Raw genomic sequence first — 25,678 nt, forward strand, 5'->3', positions numbered from 1 at the left:
CGCTAGCATCAAAAGAAGAATAACATTTGTTGTTGTTTTGTCGTCGAGCAGGAAGCACGTCGCGTCCGCAGCGCGTGAAATGAAAAGTAACACAAATAAATAATAGATTGTTTGAAAAACAAATCAACAAAAAAACAAAATAAAAGCTTTCGGTCGCCGACAACGCATTCGAATCGTGCAAATTTGTATATATGTGAGCATAAACAATTCCGGAGATATATGCAACAACAGAAACAACAACTGCAAACCCAATAGCCACAACAATAAATACATCTTTTTTTTTGGCCGAGACGAACGTCGTGTGGGCGCGCAAAATCGTTAAATATTTTTGTTGATCGAAAGAAGTGCGAAAAAAATAAATGCACACAATATATATGTGTGTATGTATAAGTGATTGAAATAGGCAAAAGAGCACACACACCTCAGTTCCCCCCCACCACACGTGAAATAAACACAAAAATAGCAAATATTCAATCAAAAAGAACTGCGCGTGTATTTTGTTTACGTGTGTGTGTGAGTGTAATTTGGCCAAGACAGGAAGAGATCATTTGCCAGCCAGTTTGCCAAAAGAGAGCAGCAGCATCATAACGTCTGCATCTGTATTTCGTATATATGTGTGTTTGCATATTTGCTTGCATGTGTTAGTGAGTAAATGTCAATAAATAAGAAAAAGAAAAGTGCAAAGCGAAAGTTTCGATAGTGTGCGTGTGTAAAAATCTAAAGTGCGTTTTAGTTGCGTCTGATGCATTAGTGTTGGTGAAGTGTTAGACATACCCTCCACCGTTCCCCACACGAAAAGGCGCAAAAGTAAGAAAGAGAAAGAAGCAGAGCGCAATTTGTGTGTTTCAAGTAAATTGCAATAATTTGTGTTGGCTAGCCAGATGTTGTGTTTAATAAATGATTGCGATTCTTGTTGCGCCAGTTGTATATTATTATGGCCTTGTTGAATAAACTGTTCTTTCCGTCGGTACCAGCAACCGCAACAACAACAACAACAGCAGCCGCCGCAGTAGCAGCAACATCGCCCACGCAGCAAACAGCACCTCAAACAACAGCAAACCAGATAACAACAACACCAGCGTCAACTACGCTAAATTATAGCCAAACAACAACAGTAGCGGAGGCGGCATCACGTACTCACGCCTCTGCCGCTGCTTCTGCTGTCGCCGCTGGAAATGCCGGCAATAATAATAATAGTTCGTCGTCCGCAAAAGCTACGCAAACGTCCAGAAATTATCTAAGGTAAGTGTTTGACTCTGTCTGTCTATCTATCTATGTGTGTGCGTTTGTTTGCTTGCTAGCTCACATTCACACACTCATGCATATCAATAACTGTATAATTGTTGGAGATCAGCACGTGTCGTGATTCTCGTGTTGAAATTTGTTTGCCAAGTAGCAGTCGAAATGTCTGGCCACACTCACGCTGTCATATCTAACAAAGCCTTAACTAACACCTGGCATTAAGTAGCCGTCGATAAAGGACGTTGGAAAACAAAGGCGCAAACACACACAGGCACACAACCCCTGGGCCGATAGGCAGCTGCTGCATTGCACATGCAGTTTACTCATGGGCAAAAGCGAAATTGAAATTAAGCGAATAGTTTGTGTGCCTGCTCGACTGCTAAATACCCGTTAACGTAGGGTATATGAAACTATTAAAACTATTAAATTTTGTCGTGCCTCACTTCCTTCCTTGCTTGTAATCAGTTAATTAATGAATTTAGGCGAAACCATAGCGATACCTTTCTATGAAAAGCATGCGGGTATAAGAAAGAGTGCAAACACATTCAGACACACACACATTCGCATTCGCCACACGCAGATAACGAGAGGTAGTGGAAAGAAAGCATTTCCATTGTCGCCTAGCCTTTGTCGTCGCTCTGTCAATTTACGACGCCTCTTTATCTCTTCCTCTTGGTGTCTCGTACGCAAATTGGCAAACGCAAACGCAAAACGGGGACAATAAACCCAACAAACATTTGGCAAATGCTTCGATAGCCGTCACGTACGCCAAAAAATGCACTGCTTTCTGTGTGGGGTCCAATTCAATTTGCGTATGTGTCCATTGTGTCTTTGTATATGAATAGATAACTGTTGCTCTTGTTGTTGCTGTGGGAAAGTCAAAGTGCAAGTCAAAGGTGCGCCCTCTCCAGCAAGCCACCAACACTATTACTAACCCGTGCTGTGCTCTTGCTCTCACACGCGCTCTCTCTTTATTTCCACTTCCCTCTTCCAATGCATTGCTGGTCACACGAGTGCTCACAGATTCGTTCGTATACGATTTCGCTTATTCGTGGGCGCTCGTATATGTTCGTTCTCTCGCTCTTGCTTGTGCTCGCACCAACTTGTCGATCGGCTTGCTGTGGCGTTTGGGGGCACTGTGGGCGACTCTGTGTGCGCGTGTGTCTTTGTATGTGTGTGTGTGGGCAAGACGTGGGGTGGAGGGAGCGGGCGTCAGGCGCAAATGTAAATAAAAACGAATCACATGACTTGCTAATCGGCGTTCACAGTCGCTGCCTGCTCTCGTGATTATTATGTCATACACATTTTGTTGTTGCCTTTGCCGCTGCGCTGTGTGACGTACTCTATAGGCATGTGTGAGTGCGCATACGCATGTGTGTGTGGATTACCCTTCTACAAAGGAGGATATTCTTAGTGGAGCATTCCTTTTAGCTAATTGCGTTTACTTACGCAGCAGCCTGTAGAGCATTTGGAATTCGTTGTGTGAGCGTGGAGGCATGTGATGTGTGTGCGTTGCTTTGTTTTGTTGTTTCCCTGTTAATTCATTTAATTATTATTTATTACGAGTACTGTTTATTTGCTTATGTAGTATGCTGAACTGTGCTCGCGTTTACAATGTTGATTTTTGACGCTTGCACTTTGTTGTCAACCGTTCTGATTGTTGTTGTATGTTTGTTTGTTTGCTTATTGATTGTGTGTGAACGCTCGATCAACAACAACAACAACGACAACAGTAACAATATCATGAAGAACAATCGCAATCACAATAATAATAATAACAACAGCATTTTCAATTGTTCAATTACAATTTGCATTGCCCCATTCAGTGCTCAACGTGCGCGAATCGTTTGCCTAGCGCGTCTTTTGTTAAATCGATTAACGCGATCAACACATGTATCTAAGTGGGGTACTAAGACGGTGAAGAGGGGAGTGGTTTGCCTCCTTTACCCCTGTCAAATGGCCGATAAGGCATGAAAAATGGCATATGTATATCACATTTGGCCATTTGGCAGTTTCAAGTGTATATTGGCCAATACAGGTGCAAGAAGTATACACATATTTATGGCCAACACTGTCGCACATCCACACACACTCAGTGTTGTTGCTGTTCTGCTCCATTCACCATCACGTGATAAACTTTTCACTTTGCTAATTAATTGCGGGGTTTTTGCACTTTGCTAAATGTAAACTTTAAAAATTTGCTGTAGTCGTTAAACTAATGATATGTACGAGGGGGAGGAACACACTGTGTGTTGTCTGTCTGGTGTTGGGGGGACAGAGGGACGGTCACACTGTCCGGTGGGTGTGAGTGTGTGCTTAAAGTGTGTCTTAGGTCAGTTTTTGGTTGAGTGCTGTAAAACCAAACAAAAAAATAAAATAAATAAATTTGTGTGTTTACTTTTGCTGACACTTAAAATTAATTTATTAAATTGTTGTTTATACTGACGACACGCCTGGGTAAATTTCCATCAGGTTCTGCGCGCACGACTCTCTATCTATAAATGTGTGTGTGTGTGAAAGTGTGACCGTCTGTGTTATCGTTCATTTCCATTTTCAGTTTTTTGTGACTGTGGCTTGCGACTAAATTCTTAAGCAAATAGTTGAATATTACTTTTTTTTATCTACACTCATAATCATAAGCAAATAATAATCATCGTCATTATGTTAACTACTATCTGTGTGGAGTGTGTCAGTCATGCGACTGACCCGACGACTCGTTCCAGCTTTCTAGCCAAGCCCCCCTGCCTTCTTCTTCTGTGTGGCTGTGTGAATCATGGCCAAGTCGTGTCCATATTTAGACATTTGCTAGCCAGTCACATGACTGCGACTGAGACATTCGCATATTTCGTCGACGTCGTCGTCACATTCGAATATGCGAAATTTAAGAAACAACCAGCAAAAAAAAACAAAAGCTAAGAAAAAAAAACAGATGGAGTGGCATCATGTGTTTCAGCGGCGGCAGCGTTAAGTCCCTAACCCAAATAGCCAAGTCATTTGACGCAGAAGCACACATACCACATACCACATACACAGATGGTCATATATGTGTTTGTGTGCTTAGTTATTAGCACGTGGTTAATAATTTCCGATAAATTGCCGCCAACTTTCACACGAATTAGCCAAAGCGAGACAGCTCTATACAATCGGATGTATCGGATATTGATAGACGGACTAGAGTAGTATATGGTATATGGGTATGGTATGGGAGTTTATCTGTGTCTATGCCGCAATTAGCACTCGATTGTGGAAATTTTATGCCAACAAAGTCTTTTATATTCTCTTATTTCTTACCCATTTTCATGCATATATCTGGTTTTTTTCTTGCAGCTTTTTTGCTTTGTGTGGGGGATCGTGTGAATCGATCGATTTGATTGCTCATCGAGTTCGCGTATAAATCAATCGAGCGACCAGATGTGTGGTATAAATAATATCATTTAGAGCCTTTTGCGGGCTTGCAGTGGTGTGTGCCAAAAATTGATTGTGAATTGGAAATTCATTAATGTCGATAACTGAGCGCAAATTGTTTAAACAAATGTAACGCACGAACGCACGCACACTTACAAAACACACACTTGCACACACACACATACAGAGACACATCAATCATTAGCGCTTCACATGCCCTATTAATAATACCCCCAAAACCTCACGAGGCTTATGTGGGATATGAAGCTATTGTGCTATTGTTGTGTTATATTGTGATTTACATCGATCGCGACCACCCATTACGAGATCATCTAATGGGCGCCCCAATGTCTGGTGTGATCCATTTTGTTTGGGCGTCGTCTGGTCACATTTCATTTGGTCAATTATGTATTTAACTTTGCATTTGTCACTTTGCTGTTGTTTGTTTTTTACTTGATGTGATTGTTTTGTTTTCCATTTTCTATTTTTATGGAATTTTGTGCACCTTGCGAGGCATAATGTATTTGCGTCGCAGCAGCCTCGTGTCTTTAGTGCAAACAATCACCCTGCTCCATTATCAGCGGGTATATTGGTATATGGGTGTCTGGCTCTATCACTGTCTCTGTCTCTGTGTGCATGTAACTGTGCTAGTGTGTGTGTGTGTGTGCGTGTGTACTTGCGCGAATCCCAGTCACAGTCTCGACAACAGTCATTAACAGCTAATTAGTATTGCTAGACTAATAAACTCGCTATAAATTCCGCTACCTTAAAGTGCACTGAAAAGTGTCGAAGGCGCAATAAAAACTTTCAAAAGTTACATTAGCTTCAAAACATATAGAATTTAGTTTTATGAACCTATATTTGATGCTTTATTAATCTTTAAAGCTGCGGTTACAGCAAAAACAAATATATACTTAATTTTTTACCTAATTTCTTACACAATAAACAATAACAATATTAAAAAATATAATTTTTGAATAACAAATTTAAAGTTTTTTGAGTATTTTCTCGTATAATTTTGAGAAAAAATGTAAAAACAAATATATAATTAATTTTTCACCTAATTTCTTATACAATAAGCATTAAAATATATGCAAATATGTTTTTTTTTGATTATTTTGTGATCTTAAACAAACGAAAAAGTTAATATAAATATTTAAAAGTTCATACTCGCATTTCGCAATTCTCTTCAGTTGAAGTAAAAATAGAAATTACACGCACATTTTTGAGAAAAGGCTTTGTTTCTAACGAAAAGCTGTTAAAAGCACATTAAAAGCACAACTTTGAGCGAAAGCTTAACTATTGAAAGTGCTTTCAACAAACTAGTCTTTTATTTCAAATGAAATATCATTTTTTTAAGTTTAGCGTGTGAATTTCAAAGAAATAAACAACAACAATTGCTCCACCGCAAAAATATTCCCAGTTACAGTTCACTTGGTTTTAGAGAGTATAATCACATTTAAATGCCAACGTAGTCGACGTTTGCCACTGTGGCTCCTCCATGTGTGAAGTCTCGTGGTCTGCCAAGTCATATGAGTGAGTCGTCGCAGTCATTGCGCTGTGGCTGCGGCTTTCGTTGTTTTTTTGTTTTGGTATTCGAAGTAGTTGTTGTTATTGTTGTTGTTGTTTGGGACTGATAGCTGGACGCGCTACGTTGTCTGCCTCTGCCTCTGTCACTGTCTGTCGTTGTCGTTGTCATTGTAGTTGTCGTTGGTAATTATCAGTTAACAAAATTGCTTTTGCTTTTCAACGAGCAACGTCAAATTAGACATAATGCCCAAAAAGTGTAGAAAGTGCTGCTGCCCGTCAAGGTGTAAATAATGCTGCTAAGCTCTGTTCACGTCAATTTGGCCTCTTGTTGTTTATACTGCACATATCTCTGTGGCATATCTTGTTATGCATAAATCATTCATCACAATCAATTCCATCTGACTGCCGTTTGCCTTCTGCCTTCTTCCATACTCCCGTTCACCGTCTGTCCGCGTGTCTTTTCGTTATTATGATGTCCACAAATTTATAGCTACAATTGCGAAATTGAAGCCATAATAATAAAAAATGCACATTATGGCGAATTATGGTTGCTAAAAAATCAACAGAAATTTTAAATGCACATATATATACATATATCATGTATGTACATATATATTCATTTATTTATACTATATCATATATGCATGCAATACACAGTACAATCACAGAGATTATTATTAATGCCGTGGCAAGTGGGGCCAGCTTTGTGGTGCCTCATGTGGTAAGCTGGTTAGCTGGAAAGCTGACACAGCGCTTTCTTTTTGCCGCTATCTTGAAATGAGGTTTGCGCTCATGTGACGCAGTTGATGTTTGTGAGCGTGACTTAGTAGAAAGAGAGCCCAATATTATTTCTAGATTAAACAATTTTGGTATGTGGCATGCGGTGAATGGAAGGAATGTGAAGAACTCAAAGTATTTATTTATATTTTCTTTTTTCTTAGAAACTATAGTTTGAAAGATGTGGATTGCAGCGCTATAAAACAAATAAATAAATAAAAAAACGGAAGAAAAAATGAATATAGTTCAACTCTCTTTTTAATTTTGAGTTGTAATGTTGTTTCCATCTTTAGTTGCATTTTATTGCTTAGATAATCTTTTTTATAAAAGTTGAATATTTTTGCGGTAAATGGAAAGAATGTGAAGAACCTAAAGTATTTATTTATATTTTCTTTTTTCTTAGAATTCGTAGCTTAAAAGATGTGGATTGCAGCACTATAAAACAAATAAATAAATGAAAACTACAGAAAAATGTAATAATACAAAATATTAAATCTAAAAAAGAATACAGTTCAACTCTCTTTTTAATTTTAGGTTGTAATAATTAGAAAATCCATTTTTACTTGCATTTTATTGTTGAGGTAATCTTTTCTTTAAAGTTGAATATTTCCATATTAATATTAAATCTAAAAAAGTCGTAATTCAACTCTTTTTAATTTTAAGCATTTTATTGCTTAGATAATCTTTTTTAAAAAAGTTGAATTATATTAGAATTATGCAATTAATGTAGGTTTAAAACGGAACTATTAATGTTTACAGTTTCTACAGTTTCATGTTATTGAACTTTGGGGTTCAACAAGATTATTTTTTAGCATTTATTTTCAGGTAAACAAGTGAATGTGACGCCGTCAAAATGTTATTGCACTACCCGAAAGGCAAAACTTTGACACTAGCTTTATAGTCATTATTTCGTCATCGGGCGGCACAAAGTTTACTCACATCGACGTGTTGTGTTGAGTGACGCTGCTAATGTTAATGCACATTTAAGCCCAATTTCCTGAAATTTACGTATGTGCTGACAATGTTAATGCTTAACTGGAATCTGGGCATTTAAATGAAATTACGCTATTTGCATTGGCTCTTTAGATTTATTTATTTATTAATAACCCAAACCCCACCCCAAACAAATGTGTATAATTGGTGGCATGATCAATTGATATTTTACCTATGCCTAATGAGTACTCACTCGTTTATTATAATTTCATTTATGTTTACTGATTTTATTTTTATTGACTTTCGTTCAAAATGTTAAGCTCATTTTAATGAGTGCATTGCAATGATGAATCGCCATTTGTTTTGCTTTGGTTCCGTCACCTTTATTTTGTATTTCGTTGACCGCTCCCATCTTGACTCACCCTCCCATATGGCAGATATATCTAGGTGTGCGTGCGTGTGCGTGCCTCCGTGTGCGTGCCTCCGTGTGTATGTGTGTGTGTGTGTTTTGTTAATCCAACGTCACATGATCAAAAGCAACTCCCCCGCCGAGCTGTTGAACTGGTTCGCAGTTCCACTTCGGCTTCTGGTTTCTCCGTCTCGTTCTCGTTCTTTTGGTTTTTACTTTTTGTGCTTTTAGTGGTTCTATTCATTGATCGCCGAGTGACGCAGAGGGGCCGGGGGGATCGGCTTGGGGAGGCGAGCAAGGCATGCTGCTGGTACTTCATTCATTGTTTGTGTTGATTTTAGCATTGCCTCAAGTGTCACTTGGCAATCAGACGACGTCGCGTCGCTGTCGCCGTCGTCGTGGTCTGGTCGTCATTTGCTCATTTGTTTGCCTGATACATTTCTCATGTTATTGTGGGCTATTACCTGGCCCACCACTCGCCTGGGACCTGACAACGTTGGCAATTACCACGACAACAACAACAGCAACAACATCGACAACTACTGTGGCCGATGACAGACAACGCCTTTTGGCAATTTGCTTTGAACTTGACATTCGATTATTTGCGCACTTGAACAACGGGCTGGTTGGTTGACGCGGGCCGAAGCGGGGCCGGGGGTGAAGGTCGTTTGCTCTTTAACCACTTATCTATTGCGCACACCACAGTTATTTACATTTTTATATATATATATATATATATATTAAATATCTGTTTATATAGAGTATATATATTTGTTTATAATAGAGCTGCATCTCATGATAATGATAGGCAATTTGTTGTTGTTACCAAACAAACGACTCTGCGTTGTCTCTGTCTCTGTCTCTCTTGTTCCCGCTGCTGCAGTCGACGTCGACTGCGACTGCGACCGCGACTCGCCTGACTTTTGCGCCTTTTGCCGGCAGAGGCAGCTTGTTGTCATTTTCATTGTCGTTCAACAGCGCTCGCTGTGCTTTTAACGCTGCCAACGTCGCTGCCGGCAGCGACGCCATCGTCGCCATCGTTGGGTTGGTTTGGTCATGTGACTTGTTGTATGAAGCAACTGGTTGTTGTAGCTGCCGTCGTTGTTGCTGTTGTTGCTGTTTGCTGCTGCTGCTGTTGCTGTTTCTGTTTGCTGTCGCTGTGTTGCTTTTGCTTTGTTGTAGTCACTTTGGAAATCTGTTTTTATTTGCACGCTCTCTTTCACACACACACTGACTCAAACAAAGACACACATTCAGTACCACTTGCACACACACGTACACACACACACACAGACAGTGTAATGCGATTAAAAGATGTTGCCGCTTGATTTGATTATGGCTACAAATTGCAGCCTATATATACGACTATATATAGTCTTAGGCACGTATATATGTGCGCATATATCTGTACTTACACTCACACACTTGTACACTGTATTTATAGTTATTATATTCGCTGCAAGAAAGAGTTTGATGACTGCGTGGCAATGTTTGTCAAAGTTAAAGACGCTTTGTTTTATATGTATGTATGTATTAAGTGCAAAATCTTGCAATGTTTGCTTAAGCTAAATATATTGTTTGTGTACATAGATTTATTTAAGTGGAGAATCCGTACAATCTAAAAGTAGTCTCTAAACAAACACAGTTTTGAAAATTAAATTTAAACCAACACTTTCGTTAGTTTAGTAGAAAATTCGTACTATCTAAAAATAATACCTTAGCTACACAGTATTGCACCTCAAATATTAATCAAACCTTTCGATTATTGACTTACAATCTTAATGACTTGGTAACTAGATATTAAAAGTCGATTTTACGGTCATTAAATTAAAGGCAACATTCACAACACAGGCCACAGATCAAGTTTGCCACACCCACTGCCTCAGTATTTTTTCCAATTACAAGCAACTGATAATAAATGTGAAAGATTTAGCCTTGGTTTTCAGCTGACCAACTGACCCGAGAGTTCTGCATAAATTCTTAAGTAATAATTTGATTAATCTAATGTTGTATACACTTGATTAGGTCGATTCTTAGCAAAACTAATGCGCAGTACCGAGCTGTCGATCACGGTCGCTTGTTCTTGATTGCTTGCGTTATAATTGCTCGATTTATAGTAAATCCAAAAGGGCTAATCAGAGGCACTTAACATAATTCAAGTGTTTGGCGCTGATAAGCGAAACCGCACAGCATATCAATCATATTTGGAACGTAGCACCCACCGTACTTCTCTTCCCCCTTCCCCCCTCTCCTCTCACCCCTCTTTCCATAGTGGTGCTCCTCTGTTGCCTTGGCCCAGCAAGTAAACGGCAGCGGCGCCAACACAACGCAATCTGCTCAACCAAAAAGCCCGCGGGGCGAAAAGAGTCTCTTTTTTTTCCAACCAACACATATGCACATTTCTGTTTGTACATAATATACTTGAGTGTATGTGTGAGTGTGTGTGCACACATAAGTTAATGTATTTGCTTAGTATTGTTTCTGCTGCTTTATTTTATTATTGTTGCTCGCCTTTTGTTTTGCTTGCGTAGCTGAAAAATAAAGCATGTGATCCAAGCATATGGCAAGCAGCAAGAGGCGCGCAGGCAAGATCAAAGCGACTGAACGAGATGGCACCACTGTCGGAGCAAGATGGCTACAAAGTGCAAGAAAGTGAGAAAGAGTGCGAACGATGCGATGCGTTGCGAGGCGAGGTGAGACGACCGCGAGCTTAAGTTCGCCCTTGCAGCAAAAGCTCAATCTGTCGACAACCCCCACAGCAACAACACGAACAACAACAACAGGGTGTCACGGCATTGTGTGCATCGCAATACACCCTGTACACACACAATGCGATACAGTTATACATTTCCAGCATCGTGACTGAGAGTTCGATTACCCGCTGCAAGGTTATGCTAGGTATCAGTCGCCGTTGCTCTTGAGTTGACTTTAAAGCCGCGCGCACTCTCGAAGAATACTTAAAAAGCTCGTTTCCTCTAATCGACAAATGAACATCGAAAAATTAAATCTAAAAATACCACAAATACTCCACTTGAACAACACAAAATGTGAAGCAAAGTATTAAGGAAATATAAAAACGCATTCGCCAAATTCGATTTAAATTGTTCCTAGGGAAAATGCGCAAAAATAAAACCACAGTCTGGTCTTATTTTTATTTTTACACTCTTTCTCTCTAATTTCGTTCATATTACGCTGAAACATGATACAGCTGAATCAAATGCATATAGGAAGTTGTTATTACAGATTTCTGTCATAGGAAGTATTAGACGAAACTTAAGTAGGCTATGAAACATTATACTATGCACTTTATTACAGCTTACTTCTGTAATTTGGAATCATTATTTATTGCCTTTTTGCCGGAAATAATCCAAAAGTCGAATCGAGCAATTGTAATAAGAGTAATTCAATCTTTTTTAATGCAGTTCCAGCAAAACTTGCAATTCGCAACTGGCTGCAAAGAAATGCAAAACTTTGCTGCAAAGTTGGCAAATGTCGCAAGTTTATTTATTTTTAGTGTTTACCCTGGGTGAATCATATCGACAAATGGGTCGATTGTATCGTTTTACAGTTATGGTTTCCGCCCGTCAAACTGATGCACAACTGAAGTTTGAGTTCCATTGAAAAGAAGTGGAACGAATTCAATAATGATAACACGGCTAATGCGAGGACATTGATTACAGTCGGTTAATAGAAATTGAATTCCCATTCGGATACCCAAAAAATTACTAAGTATAAATAACAAATTAAATATAGAGTGAAAGATTCATTATCTTTAGATTATTTGCTAAATGTTGTGAAATTACGGTATCAATGAACTCCCAACTGTGCGAGTTTTACGATACCAGACTGATTAGCTGCGCTATTTCATCATCATCATGCAACGCCAAAAAAAACATCTATCTTGAAATGTTTTACCTCTATCCCTTCCTTTTTTTAATGAATGAGTTAAGTATGAAAGTTAGTTTTGATGGGCGCCTGGCGTCAAGAGTTGGAGCAATAAACCAAGTGTTGGTTGTAGGAAGTCAGTGGGTCAGTGGCAGGTCGATCGCTCATACGACACGTAGGCCAGACAGGTGTCAAAGTCCAGTTCCGCGGACTTATCGACTCTCGACTCGCTGCGACTCTAATCCATCACAAAAGTGTCTGATTTGTTTTTATTTTGCAGTTTTTTTTTGCGAGCGCTGCTCTTTGTTGTTGTTGCCTGTTTGTTAAACAAAATATTAACACATCACTCTTCTCTGACAAGACAATGTGTGTGTGGTGTTGTTCTATCTGTATGTGTGTGGTGGTGCTTGTGTTGTTGTGTGGTGGCACATGTGATGCTCGTCGTCGTTGTGTCGCAGCTGGACGCGAATCATGTGAGCAGCGCGCGCCGTGCTTTTTGCCGCACCTCGTCTCTTTGAGTGCCTCCACTGACGACACTGCTGCCTCGCCTGCTTCGCCTGCCTGCCGCGTCAATTGAAGTGATTCGCCCTGCCACCGCGCACCGCCAACACACACAGAGAGAGACTGTTGTGCCCCATGAGGCGCAGTCGTCAGTGTTCAGTGTTCAGTCGACTGTCGTCGCCGTATCTGCATAAATATATATACTATGTGTGGCTGAGAGATACGTGTGTGTGTGTGTGCAGTATGTTATATCGATCAGGCGCGCGAGTACCCGAGTCTATACCGAGTACTAGCAGCGAGCACTCATACTTACACTCACTCTCATATTCAGACGTGCGCGTCGCTGCCTTGAGGTACTTTTCAGTTCTGTTCTGTTCAGTTTCTGTTCGATTTCGTCTGCTTTTTTTTTTTTTTTTTGTTTCGTTTATCGTTTTGTTGTTGCTGTTGTTGTCCGGGACGTTCCGATGCGATCCGATCCGATCCGTTCCGATTCGCCCCATTTCGCGATTCACAACGCCTTGAACTTCATTTGGCGTCTAGCATCGCGGCCATAAACACTGCGCTCGCGTTGCTCGATCGTTCTACTTCCAGCCAAATATTGGATATATATATATAAAGTGTACGAATATATTCATAGCGCGCGAGTTGGTTGAACGCGTCCACTTCCAACAACCCACAAAACAAACCCTCACATCCGCATGCATACGGCGCCATTGAAATACACGTAAGCTCCCCCCTCATTTACTGACCAAAGCTCACATTATGTTACCTCCGCCTGTCCGTCCGTCCGTCCGTCTGTCTGTCTGTCTGTCCGGCCTCAATTTTTGAAAATAACCGCGGATCTGCACTCGTGATCCCAGTCGGGCCCACACTAACTAATCTATGTGTCTCACATAGAAAATTCCCCCCTTGGGCCTCTTATCGCGGTCTCATAAAACACGACCAAATTAAGCAATAAAGCAGAGTATCTACCTCCCACCTCCCAACCCCGCTTCCACCCGCTTTGAGGAGGAGGACTAGGCAGTCATAAAGCATTAAGAGCTGAAATTTTCGTTAATTATAGCGCTAATTTAGTCAGTTGGCGTATTCTCAATTTAGCGCTACTTATTGTTAGAAGTCCCACAATCCATTTATAAGCCCCACTAAAAATAAATTAGAACCTCAAATCTGAAATTGGTTGACGCGATGTCGAGTGCTTTTTGAAAGTGTGTGTGTGTGTGTGTGTGTGTGTGGGAAGTGATCAATGTTTTCGGTGATCAGGAATTTAACGATTTCCCCTCTCACTTTGTGATTTTGCAAGTCAGCATTTGTTTTCACATCCGATAACCGATAACACCGACAAGTTATTCTCATGTCTGGCACACGATCTAATCGCAAACATCATAAAAACGCCCAAAAAAAAAAAGAAAAGAACACAAACTTAACTCGGAACTACAGAGAGAAAGAAAGAAGAATAGAGAAAGAGAAGAGAGCAAAAAGAAAACAGAGGCGAGAGGAACACAGGGAGGGGATGGGGGTTATCAGGGTCGCAAGTATTTTGTATTTTGTATTTTTGCCGTGAGTAATCGTCACGTGCCGTGTGTTCATGTGTGCTATATATAGAGCGAACATACAATTTATACACCCCATCCCCTCCTTCCTCGCCTCCTCCCTGCCAATTTCTCGATTTGACAATGAATAGAGGAGCACTACACTAAGATTATGCTACTGCGACGTAGCGAGTGAATTTGTTGAGGAGGAGAAGAGAAGAGACGCTGTAATTTGTTTCGAGTGCGGATTCATTTCATTTCATTTTCGCTAAGGAAGATGAGCAATTGTTGACCAACTGTTGTTGCCTTCAGTCGGGGAATTACTCACGCTCTCGGAGAACTGTGATTAACATCTCTCTGATATCATATGATAGTAAGCGCTAATCTCTATATTTATATTTGTGAATATATATTCTGAACTTCAGCCACTGCGTTTGTGATTGTGATTGTTTGATTGCGATTACGATTATGATTATCATATACTGTATTTACGATGGTAAATATTTTTGTCAGCTGTGTGTGGCGATTTGTTGATTGGTATCGGGGAATTAATATGATATGATAGTCAGCTGTTATCTGCTCCAAAATTTAAGTGGAACTAGCGAAACTAACATTATCATATTGCCATAATAGTCTATTAGTTTATTTGCATGATAGTAAATTATATTATTGTTGCGAAATTTCTGTGGAATTTTGTACTTAGATTAACGTAGTTCTCGTGATTGCTATCAATCAGCTTAAAGCGATAGTTTTTCCTAGAATACTATAAATGTTTTGATTATGTTCGAAGGAATTGTTTAACGTTTTCATTGAGAGATTTTCTTGAGTTGCATTTGGTAATCTATTTGTGGAATGTTAGAAAGCAAAAGAATGATGACTGTGTATAAAGATTATTTGACTATCTTACAGTAGCTAACGATAATCATAACATGTGATGTCTTTTTATAAAGCAAACGAGTTATTTTGAATTAGGAATGTGAAATATCACCCTCAAGATAAGTTTTCTTCATTTGCTATGCCATAAAAATTGTGTGATCTACGCAAAGGAAGTCTTATGAATAGAATTTCACTTTCTTCTATTATAGGACTGTTCTTTTTTGACATAATATGGGATCAGTTGTATTTTAAAAGTTAAATAAAGTTGGCAAATGATATTTTATCTATTTTTACTCTATGTCTATTAATTGCACCTTCACAGCCTTCCTCATTCGAAAGTTTTGCGTACATTGCTCGTGACTCGTGACTCATGACCTTAACCATTGTCGCAATCCCCAAAAACTTTGTGTAACATACGATTCGTGGGTGTCGACTGAATGTGCCAAAAATTTGTGCGTCATCTGAGGCACATATTACCTATCTCTTTCCTATAACTAAGGTTGTTTCTTTCTCTTTTGCTTTTGCAGCCAATTCCCCTTCGATGTCAGCCAGGTGCGCGTTTTGCTTTACAAAGAGGACGACAGCCATGGACGCCGGCTGTTGTTCGACTCGCACGCCTTGCAGAAGGTGACGTTGAAGGATTCGTCGAGTGCCACAGCTGGCGGTGGCAAGTTCCTCAAGAATGAGAAGTTCACGACGCTGCAGAATGGCAAATTGCAGGCCAAAGCACATTCCAACAACAACAGCAGCAACCTGATCGAGGTGTGCCCCGAGTATGGCTACAAAGTAAGTGAATTACCATGTTTCTCTTTAATTCCTAAACTCTCCTTTCTTTGCTTGTGCATTTTCTTTAAGTCTTTCATTGTCTGATATAATCCTGATGTAATCTCCTTCCTTAAATCACTATTACTACTCTAAGTTCTTCTTAATATTGCATTCTATCTCTATTATTTCCTAAGCTCTGTCCAAAAACTTATCTGATTCCTCCTCAACTTGTATCTCATTTTCTTTTATCGTTTCATCTTAAATTCCTTAAGTCCTGATCTAGCATCTGGTATCCTTGCCTTTTCATTTTTTCAAAATTCTCTTTTTTTTTGTCAATTTTATCTAGATCTTCTTCTTAAGCTCTTTCTTTAATTCCGCTGCATTTTCTATAAATTCTGCTCAAATTCATGTCTTTCTTCTGCCTTAGCTTCTGCTGCAATTTCGTATGTTTTTCCCTTAACTCGGGTACAATATTCTGTATTGTTTCAACCTCAATTTCTTTGCATACTCTACTTCTTAATACTCTATTTTCACTCCTAGTAAGATCTCAATATGCCGTTCAATTGTGATTTAATCCCTCGTTTCTTCACCTGTTTTAAAATCTCTCCATTCTTTTTAAATTCTTGCTATAATTTCTTTGCAAACACTTCTTAGTTCCCCTACTTCTTCATCTTCTTTAAAACTCTGATGGTTTTCAGTCCCCGTTCTTACTCAACTTAATCTCCAATTCCGTTTATGTCTTTCTTAACTCAACTACTAAGATCACTCTGTCTTACTATAATCCCTTGTTTCTTCACCTGCCTTATAATCTTTTCCTCTCATTCTCAATTCCTGCTAATCTAAACCTTCTCTAATCCCTCTCTTCGTCACTATCTTATTTCACAGCACAATCGTCCGTCTGGTGCAGACATCACGCCCATTGGTGAGATGGTCTTTGGCTCGCTGGCCATGTCCTTTTGCGGTACCGCCTTGAAGGTGCACTGGTTGCCACAGCCCGCAAGGATACTCTGCTCTCAGGTCTATCTCACACCCACTGCCAATGGCGCAGCAGGAGGAGCTGGAGGCCACTCGCCGTACTCGACGCTCTCGATGAACAGCCTCACCCCGCGCAGCTCGATTTGCAGTGAACACGGCTCCATGGATGGACTCTCGATGAACTCATTTTCCATGCCGTTCAGTGTGAGCGTGGGCGGCAGACAGATGAGTCTGACGCCACCGCTGGATGTGCCCGTAGCTGCCGATCAGCATTCGCTGTCGATTGCGGACAGCGGACCGCGCTTCTCCTCCACGTACAGCAATGCCACTGACTCGGGTTACTCGGCCAGTGCGTCGGGTAGTGGGAGTGGCACAGGTGGCCCCTATTCCAGTGGAGATCAGTGGTCGTATCAGTATTCCACACGAAGCAGTCTGGGGAGTGTGATCTCCGATCAATCGGATGCCATGCGCAAGCTCAGCCTCGACGATTGGAGCTTCTTTGCCAGCTCGCCGCAGCTGGATGAGTTTGCCAGCGATGGTTGTCTGCAGCGTCGAATCTCGCGCAATTTGCGCACCTCCTTCGAGTATGAGCATTCCAAGCATGACCTTATCGGTTTCCTCAGCGACAATGTGCAGCTAAATGGCGGCGGCTCCGCTGGCAATCAGGCTGCCACAGCCGGTGGCAGCGAGGGAGGTGGCATGGCCCCACCGCAGTACAGACGCGCCAGCTACTGTGCGAATGAGTCGCGCAGCAATCCCGAGATGGGTCGACGTCAGGCAAATCAGCGACGTAGACACAAGCTCGGGCTTGCTGTCTGCATTACGATGAGCGAGTCCTTCGAGGAGGAAATGGAGCTTTTCTGCAGCGAGCACATTGCGCTGCTCGAGTCCATGCTGAGTCGGCTGCGAGCGAGCACAGAGCATGCTTACATCAACCACAAGAACTTTCTGCAGGTGAGTTAGAGATATATTATTACATTAGAATACAAAACAAGCTTCTCATCAATGTCATAAAACAGATTTAGAATCAAAATCATGCATCAAAATTACCTAACAGTTTGTTTGAGAGATCAGAGATCAAAGGGTCTCTAACAGTCGAATGTTGATATCATACTTTGTTGTAGAATGTCTGTAGAATGTTTCCAACATCCTTTGTTATGAAATACTTTAAATTCAAGTTAAGAATCAAGATTGATAAATAGTCTTATTTGATCGAGAAATCATTATTAGTTGAGGTATAATTTTATAATGATTTTTCCGCATCGATTGTAGAAGATAAAAGGGTCTAGAGCAGTCAAATGTTGGTATCATACTTTGGTATTAAACACATTTTGAACTGAAGTTCAAAAGTAGTAATAACTAAGACGCTGGTTTGGTTAGATTATAAGGAATCTTTATAATTTGTTAACTTGACATTGAGCACTAAAGGGTCTCTTACAGTCAAATGTATCATCACATTATCCTAATATTTTTTTCCTACTCTTGCTTGCAGATCATGTTCCAGGCATGGCAGGATGCACAGCAGTGGTTTAGCGATCTGTTCACGGCGCCGCGCATCAAAACGCCCGTCTGGCTGAGCATCACGACCAGCGGCAGCAAGTACTCCAAAACTGTGGCCGAGCGCTTCATCAAGGAACTGTGCGATCTGCTCTCTTTCGCCGACACCAAAGACTCCAACTTGTAAGCAATAACTAATTACTATTTCTTTTCCTTAGTAATTAACAAATATACAATATCTTTCTTGCAGCTTCATTAGCACCATGTTGACAGGTATTCTTACCAACCATCTGGGCTGGGTAGCCACCGTCTCAGCGTTTAATAGCTCCCGCTCCAGCGGTTCAGGTTCCTCGGCTGCTTCGGCGGCCATCGAACGACGTGCAAAGCTGCTGCAAGTGGCCCAAAAGCATCCGTACAATGCGCTTTGGGCACAACTCGGAGATCTGTATGGCGCCATCGGCATGCCACCCAAGCTGGCGCGCACTATCATCTATGGCACCGAGAAGATGTGGGTGGAGAAGCTGCTCAATGTGTTGACCTATTTCATACGCTGCAGCGAGGTGCGACGTGCCGCCAAGCGAGAGGATTTCAATAAGCAGTTGATTAACGAGCTTGTCGTTGGCCAAACGAATCAAGAGCGGCACAAGAGTCCGCCCACGCTGCGACGACGTCCGGCAGCCACAACGGGATTGGGCGGCTTGACACGCACAACAACGTGCAAGCAGAACCTCAACGCTATTGTGGATGATGATGATGAGGCTTTGATGTTGCAGCAACAGCAGCAGCTGGATGAACTGGACAGCGGCGATGATCAGCAGCAGTTGGATGAGACGGATGCTCAGTTCATTGGCACCACACTGAAAAAGAACGAGATTCCAACTGTGTTGGCATTCCGTGACTCGCATTTTGTGCAGCAGGAGCTGCGTATTGGCAACTATCTCATGGACACGGGCATCGAGAAGAAATCGCTGCTGGCGAAGCAAGCGCAGCAATATTTTCGCACTGGCAAAGATGGACGCATCAGGCTGACGGTAACGACGCCCGAGAATGTGGAGCTCTACATGGAGGAGGAGTCGAATGCTGGCTCTGTGGGCACCGGTGGCAGCATCGATGATGGCGCCATCGAAGCTTTGGAATTCGATGAAGTCAAATCGATGCCATCGCCAGCTGTGGAATCATCAGTTCAGCAGCAGCAGAGCAAGAAGAATTTCTTCTGGAACATGGTGCCAACGGCGGGCGTTAAGGAGGGACTGAGTCTCAGCGATCTGGCCAAGCTGCAGCAAGGCGTCAAAATCATCAATCGCAAGCTAGAGCGTCGTTGCAGCAGCTACTCTGTGGAGAGCAGTTCACCGCCTGAGCCGCTGGAACCTTTGGTGCATGAGCGACGCGTTTCGCATTTGTCGCTCTCCGATTTGATTACGCAGAACAGCATGGGCAAGAGCGGACGCATGACGTGGGGCATTGAGCCCATCAAAGAGAACGTTAGTCTGGAGGAGCAAATCCATTTCGATCAATGCAAAAAGCTCATTGAACGCGAGCACGGTATCAGTCGTCAGACCGCTGTGGACAATGGCAACGGCGTTGTCTTTGTGCTGGGCGACAATGAGCCACTGATCAATCTCAAGAAGAGCAACGAGGATCTCAACGAGGACAACGAGTCCAAGCCACAGCTGCTGTGTGCACTGCATCAGCGCACCCATGACGCCACGATGGCCAACAAGAAGCACTCGGGCATGAAGTTCAACTTTGAGCAATATCCGCAGATTGCGACCAACTACATGAAGAGCAAGAATCTGGTCATGTCCAACAACTACGATCTGCTGATGGACAAGGCCAGCAAGCTGGAGGCCAACGAATCACTCAAGCCCAGCGACAGCAGCGTCACGCTGCAACAGCAGCAGCAGGAACAACAGCAGGCTGAACTGGCAGCCAGCAGCAGCTCAACGACTGTGGGCAGCGATCGTTGCATTGTGTGCATCAACAGTGGCAGTGCCACCTATCAGACCCCTTCGAATGCCACCGAGTTGGAGTTCGAGACGGATGAAGTGCATTGCTACAACGAGAGCAGCAACAGTTCGAGTGTACTGCAGACAGTCAACTCGGCTGCCTCCATCGACACGCTCAAATCGATGCCGGAGCCACTGACCACGCCCAATTATACGCGTCGGGCGCAGAACAAGCGGCTGCCTTCGCAGCGCAGCTCTGTCTCGTCGGTGGCAGCCAAGTGTGCGGCTGTCAATGAATCGCAGCAATTGCTCAAGCTGCCAGTGCCGGGCATCAAGGAACTGCCACAGGAGGACGAACCACCGGGCGACAAATTGCGTGCCGGTTTCATTCCATCGCTGTTGCTCAGCGTCAGCGATCACTACGTCTCCGACATGGTGCTGCAGGTGAGTTCAATTAACGTCAAAGCTATGACAAGCAATTTCTATAATAGTTTATTCTTGTTTATTTTTTTAGGGCACCTGTGCGCCGCCCAACAAGTGGGAAATGAATCTACGCGAGGATCTGGCGCTGGCCGCACGTTCAGCCTCGCTCATCTCACAGCCGGCGGAGAATATCGCCATTGTGGCCGATATGGACAAGTGGGATGTACGTTTAATCTCATCACAGTTGCAGCAATTCCCCCTATGCCGGCGGCCAAAGTTCGCCGGTGGGCATGTCACAGCTGGTCTCCAGCATGCTCGAAACTGTTCAAGCCATGCACGTTGGCGGCATACCCGCCTATGAGGTAAGTCGAGCACGTTTCTTTGCTGACTATCATGTTATTAATCATCTCTGCTCTTTGCAGTGTCTGGCATTTCTGGAATCGAAGCTGCAGGAAATTTATTTGCAATCAGAAACGCTGGCCGCATTTCTGCTGGAAACGGATCCGTGTCGCCTGAGCGACATCACAACACCGTTGCAATTATCGGAGAACGATGTGCCGCTGCTTCTCTCCATTGCGTATATACACACGCCGAAGATTAGTCGCAAGTGTGGCATTAGCTTCAGATGACAGACGCTCAGCTGCAGCTGAGAACAGGACCAAACCATTGCCAAAACCATCATCATCATCATCAACGTTATCATCGTTAGCATCATTATGTTCATCTCACGCATCATCCAAAGCATAGCGAAACAAGCAAATACTCCAGCGAATTTTCATTTCACTGATTTTGTGATATATTTTTATGAATATAGCGTGTAGTAAAATCAGGTTATTCTTAGTTAGGACGTATATAACAAACAGGCAAGCAGCTCACTCAAACACATAATACACAAACAAACAGGAGAAATGCATGCACTTATCCATCCATCCAAATGCATAAATAACAAGCACTTAACCATATATTCATTATGATTATTATATATTTGGGATATGATTTAGGGAACCCACTTATCGCGCAGTCACATGAAGAAGTATTGTAAATTATTTGATTTAGTTTTTAGTTAGCATGATTGTGGGACACGACTTAGCAGCACTCCAGCAGTTTGCTATTATCGATCGATCGATTGTACTCGTGCTCCTCCCCCATTTAGTGTTTCAATTAGATTTAATAATTTATGACAGCAATAATCTAATTATCGATTTAATACTTACAAATAAGTTTACACACACACACACACATACAAGGGCGGGAGCGCAGCTTATAATTGTAAACATTCGAGAATTAATTACATTGTAAACGGTACATATATTATATGTATATAGCAATTAAGTATAACAAGCAATGGATAAATTTGTATACGTATTTTTGAAACAAAAGATAAAAAACACTTCTAAAAACATAACATTGCGTTTTTTTAATGGGCCAAGAAATCTTTGATCATTTGAAACTAATTTAATCTAATTAGATTGGGTTTGGCGTGCCTTACGAATTTTGTTGCCTACTTTCAGGCTGGCGCAAATAAGGAAATTTATTGCGACTGCGCGCAGTTCAACTGGACCAAAAGTGTTGCATACTTTTAGGGTGAAACCAGCTTTATTTTGCTCTTTTCTAGGATATCCTGCGGTGTCCTGGCAAAGGAACATAGTTTTTATGCTCCCTGAAAGCAGCTCTATCGAGTGGCATTTAAGGATTTCTAGAATTTTCTGAAAAGTTTGCTCAAATTTTAATAGGGGGAGGCACGCAAAAATTGGTCTAAAATCACAAAATCGGCTGTAACTTCGTTATTTAAAGGACGATTGGAATGTCCTTTGGTATGCAGATAGTCCTCGTTAAGACAACTCGAATGACTATCGAAAAAGGACGAAAGTCCTTCCAGGAAACGCAATAAAACGACTTTTTACCTCACAGAAAATAAGTTATAACTCGAATGTCCTTTGAAGGATCTGGTTAAAACTAGTGTCAAGCGACGCCTTTTAGATAGGCCTATCGATGTACCGAAGGACATTCAAATCGGATTATTGGTTTCGCAGTTATCAAGGATTTTATGTTTAAGAACACTTTTCACATGATTTTTGAATGCAAAATTTTCTCCTTGAGGATTTGCAGAGTACATTTGTTTTTTTGTATCTTTTAGTCGATAGATTTCAAATACAAATATTGTATATTTATAATATTTTTTATTCATGATTTTTTGAGTTTGTATTTAACCATTTATACATTCACATACATTTATTTATTTGTTTATATATATTTTTAAAGTAATATATATTTGTTTAAGTAGAATTAACATAGAGTACATGCATATACGTTGATATTACGACTGAATTGATTACAATTGAAAAGTTTACAACTAATTCACATAAATTAAAGGGCAGCAATTTATTCTCACTTTTTCTTTTCTCTTGGTTTTTTTTTTGTTTTGCCTTTTTAAACAAATATATTTAATTAATTATCACATTTCCTAGTTGTTATATATAATCGATCGTATATATATATATTTATATTTCTATCTGCTGGTAATGGACTACAATATTTGAATACTCGGCCCACCTTGGATGTGGCCTGATTGGAGATGGCGTGGATGAGGATGCCCACTTGCGTCGCAATCACTTCACCTTCTGCGCCTCCAGATAGGTGGCGGTGAAGGTGAGGAGACGATGGCGCTGCTTGAGATTGCGGGAGCGGACATGCGATGAATTCAGCTCCTCGGTGTAGCTGCCGGGGAACCAGCCGACGGCTCCGTCTCGTATGCGCTCGCCCTGGTACCAGCCTGCGAAAAGAGAATACTCTTATAATAGCTGGAGAGGATTAATAGCTTCACTAGGTACTCACCATCTGGCAGCTTGCGTGAGACGTTTACAACGTCGCCTTGCTCGAGCTGAAGCACATCTGGCTCATCAGATTTGTAGCTGTGCTTGGCAATCACCTGCGGACAATCCCAGGATTCATACAACTTCTCGCCAGGTGTTTCCGCCTCCGGTGGACGCATGGCTTCCAGCCAGCGCTGCTGATCTGACACTGAGGGACACGACAGCACCTAAGATAAAAACAATATTAATATAGATTCTAGCTATAATATGAATTGTCTTACAAGTTCAATTGTCTTGCGCTCGTAGTTCTCCAGCAGCGTCATAAGCATGAGATTTTTGCTAGTCGGATCCTTAATATCTTTGGTGGGCAGCTGCGGCAATGTGTCGCCCGATGCGAGTGTCAGCATGCTTCTGGGGCAATAGTCAAACACACTAAAGTTCGATTCGCCCTTGCGCTTGCAGAGCACCAGCAGATCGGAGAAGAGGAAGGCATAAATACTCGATTTGCTGAAGCGTTTGCCAAACGTCAACTTTGCATCATCGCCACGCCACACGAGATGCGTCAGTTCACCCCGCTTGACCAGGAAACGTGGCTTGGCGCCCTGCTTAGGCACGCCCATTGGTGCGATGGCCAGTGCTCGTATGTGAGAAGGAAATTCTAGTTGCTTGGAGATGCGTTCCAGTTCGTAGGCTTGCTCCCAGCGATTGGCTGCCTCGTTGCATTGCGCTACGATCTTCTGAACCAACGCCAGCGTTAACTTCCAGCTCTCGTATTCCTCGGCATTGTTGGGCGATTCCTTGCTGAACACCGCATCGATGAGTAGCGGCAGTCGAGTGATGCGTTGCATCGGTAACATAAGAAACGAGTGCAGATTAAGACCACAGCAGCTGGGATTGGCTTCCAGTTTGTCCAGATGCTGCTGGAATGCGCCATTCTTCGCCTCCTTCAAGCGGCGTAGCGTTCGATCCATGCGTCCTTGATGCTCACAGAATGTGATGTATACATGGAAATGCCGCTCGGCAATCTCGTAGATGCAACGACTCAGTCCCAGCAACATGATGTTGTTCTGCCAACAACACTCCAGTTCCGTGAGCAGACGCTCCGAGCATTCGTGCACGGGCACAATGTAGGAGAAGAGCGCCTTGCGATCGCGTGCGCTCAGCACACTGGTGTCACAGAAGGCGGTGTTGTTCATGAAATGGCGTCGCAGCAGATTCAAAGACTTCAGATAACTCGCCTCCGACGTCATGATCTCAAACTTGGCCTCCTGCAAGCCACGTTCACGAGGCGTTAGGGTAGCTAAAATGGTAAAAAAAGGATTAGTTATTCAAGAATTTTATAAAGTTCATTGTCATGAATGTAACTCTGTCTTTACGCTCGCTAATTACCTAAATCTAAGAAGTTAATAGCTACCAAATGTAAAAGAAATACATTTGATTCAAAATTAAATTAAAATAAAAATTAAGTTGAAATCAATGGAACCGATGGAACCAAACCAACTAAAATTTACTGAGTCCTATACAATAAAAGCTATATTCGAATAACTATTGTATAGCTGTCAAGAATATCATACTAAAGATAGTTGATTTTCTTCCCTTCCATCAGAAGTATAAAGGAATTGGTTTCCTCGGGAATTTAGTTTAAAATAAACTTACGCAAATTAAATCATGGATCATCATCAATTACGATTGTACATTTCACAGTTAAAGTCTAGTCTCAACATGTCGAATAAAGATCATGTCAAGATTAAATCATGCAAATTTCATTACGATTCGATGATAACCTTGTCACTCAAAATGAATAACAGGTATCTGATAGTTGAGCATCTCAACTCTACTTACTATATTCTAGTTGCTTTACTAAATCTCTTTATATACACCTCTCTTCTTAATATACTCTCTCTAGTTATTACAATATTTGCTATTCATATATTGTCTTCCGTTACTCACGCAGTATGAATGAGTTGATGACTTCCGGTATTTCACTCCACAGCGTCCTTGACGGCCCGTTCTTGGGCTCCACCAGCTGCAGCGCCGTGGGACGCGCTTTTGCTTGCTGCGCCGGTGGCGTCTTTGCGTGCGCATGCAGACCAATCTCCTCGTAGCCATCCGTAGATGCATTCTCATGCGCTTCCAGATCACGTGTAATCGACTAGAAGCAACAAAAATGAT

General features: G+C 41.8%; 2 protein-coding genes across 5 annotated transcripts in view; one reads left to right on the plus strand and one right to left on the minus strand.

Moving 5' to 3' along the window:
* The first annotated feature begins 16 nt into the window (after positions 1-16).
* Positions 17-22,088, plus strand: LOC132789604 (uncharacterized). The gene is given in 8 exon segments (XM_060797705.1): positions 17-1,242; positions 15,615-15,873; positions 16,738-17,781; positions 18,320-18,507; positions 18,575-20,714; positions 20,785-20,949; positions 20,951-21,055; positions 21,116-22,088. Coding segments are annotated over 8 exon segments (4,416 nt in total). The 5' UTR covers positions 17-934; the 3' UTR covers positions 21,323-22,088.
* Positions 22,089-22,877: 789 nt separating this feature from the next.
* Positions 22,878-25,678, minus strand: part of LOC132788499 (rho guanine nucleotide exchange factor 16) — a 28,829-nt gene continuing 26,028 nt past the window's right edge. For 2 of the 4 annotated variants that reach the window (XM_060795946.1, XM_060795945.1), the window contains exons 6-9: positions 25,457-25,658; positions 23,788-24,806; positions 23,529-23,733; positions 22,878-23,466 (exon numbers count right to left, since the gene is read on the minus strand). In XM_060795946.1, coding sequence (XP_060651929.1) covers positions 23,303-23,466; positions 23,529-23,733; positions 23,788-24,806; positions 25,457-25,658 — 1,590 coding nt within the window. In that variant the 3' untranslated portion in view covers positions 22,878-23,302. The remainder of the gene's footprint in view (positions 23,467-23,528; positions 23,734-23,787; positions 24,807-25,456; positions 25,659-25,678) is intronic. The other 2 variants (XM_060795949.1, XM_060795947.1) reach the window with 1 other exon arrangement.

This window comes from Drosophila nasuta, chromosome 3 (genome assembly GCF_023558535.2).
Source record: "Drosophila nasuta strain 15112-1781.00 chromosome 3, ASM2355853v1, whole genome shotgun sequence".
In the NCBI taxonomy this organism is placed as follows: domain Eukaryota; kingdom Metazoa; phylum Arthropoda; class Insecta; order Diptera; family Drosophilidae; genus Drosophila; species Drosophila nasuta.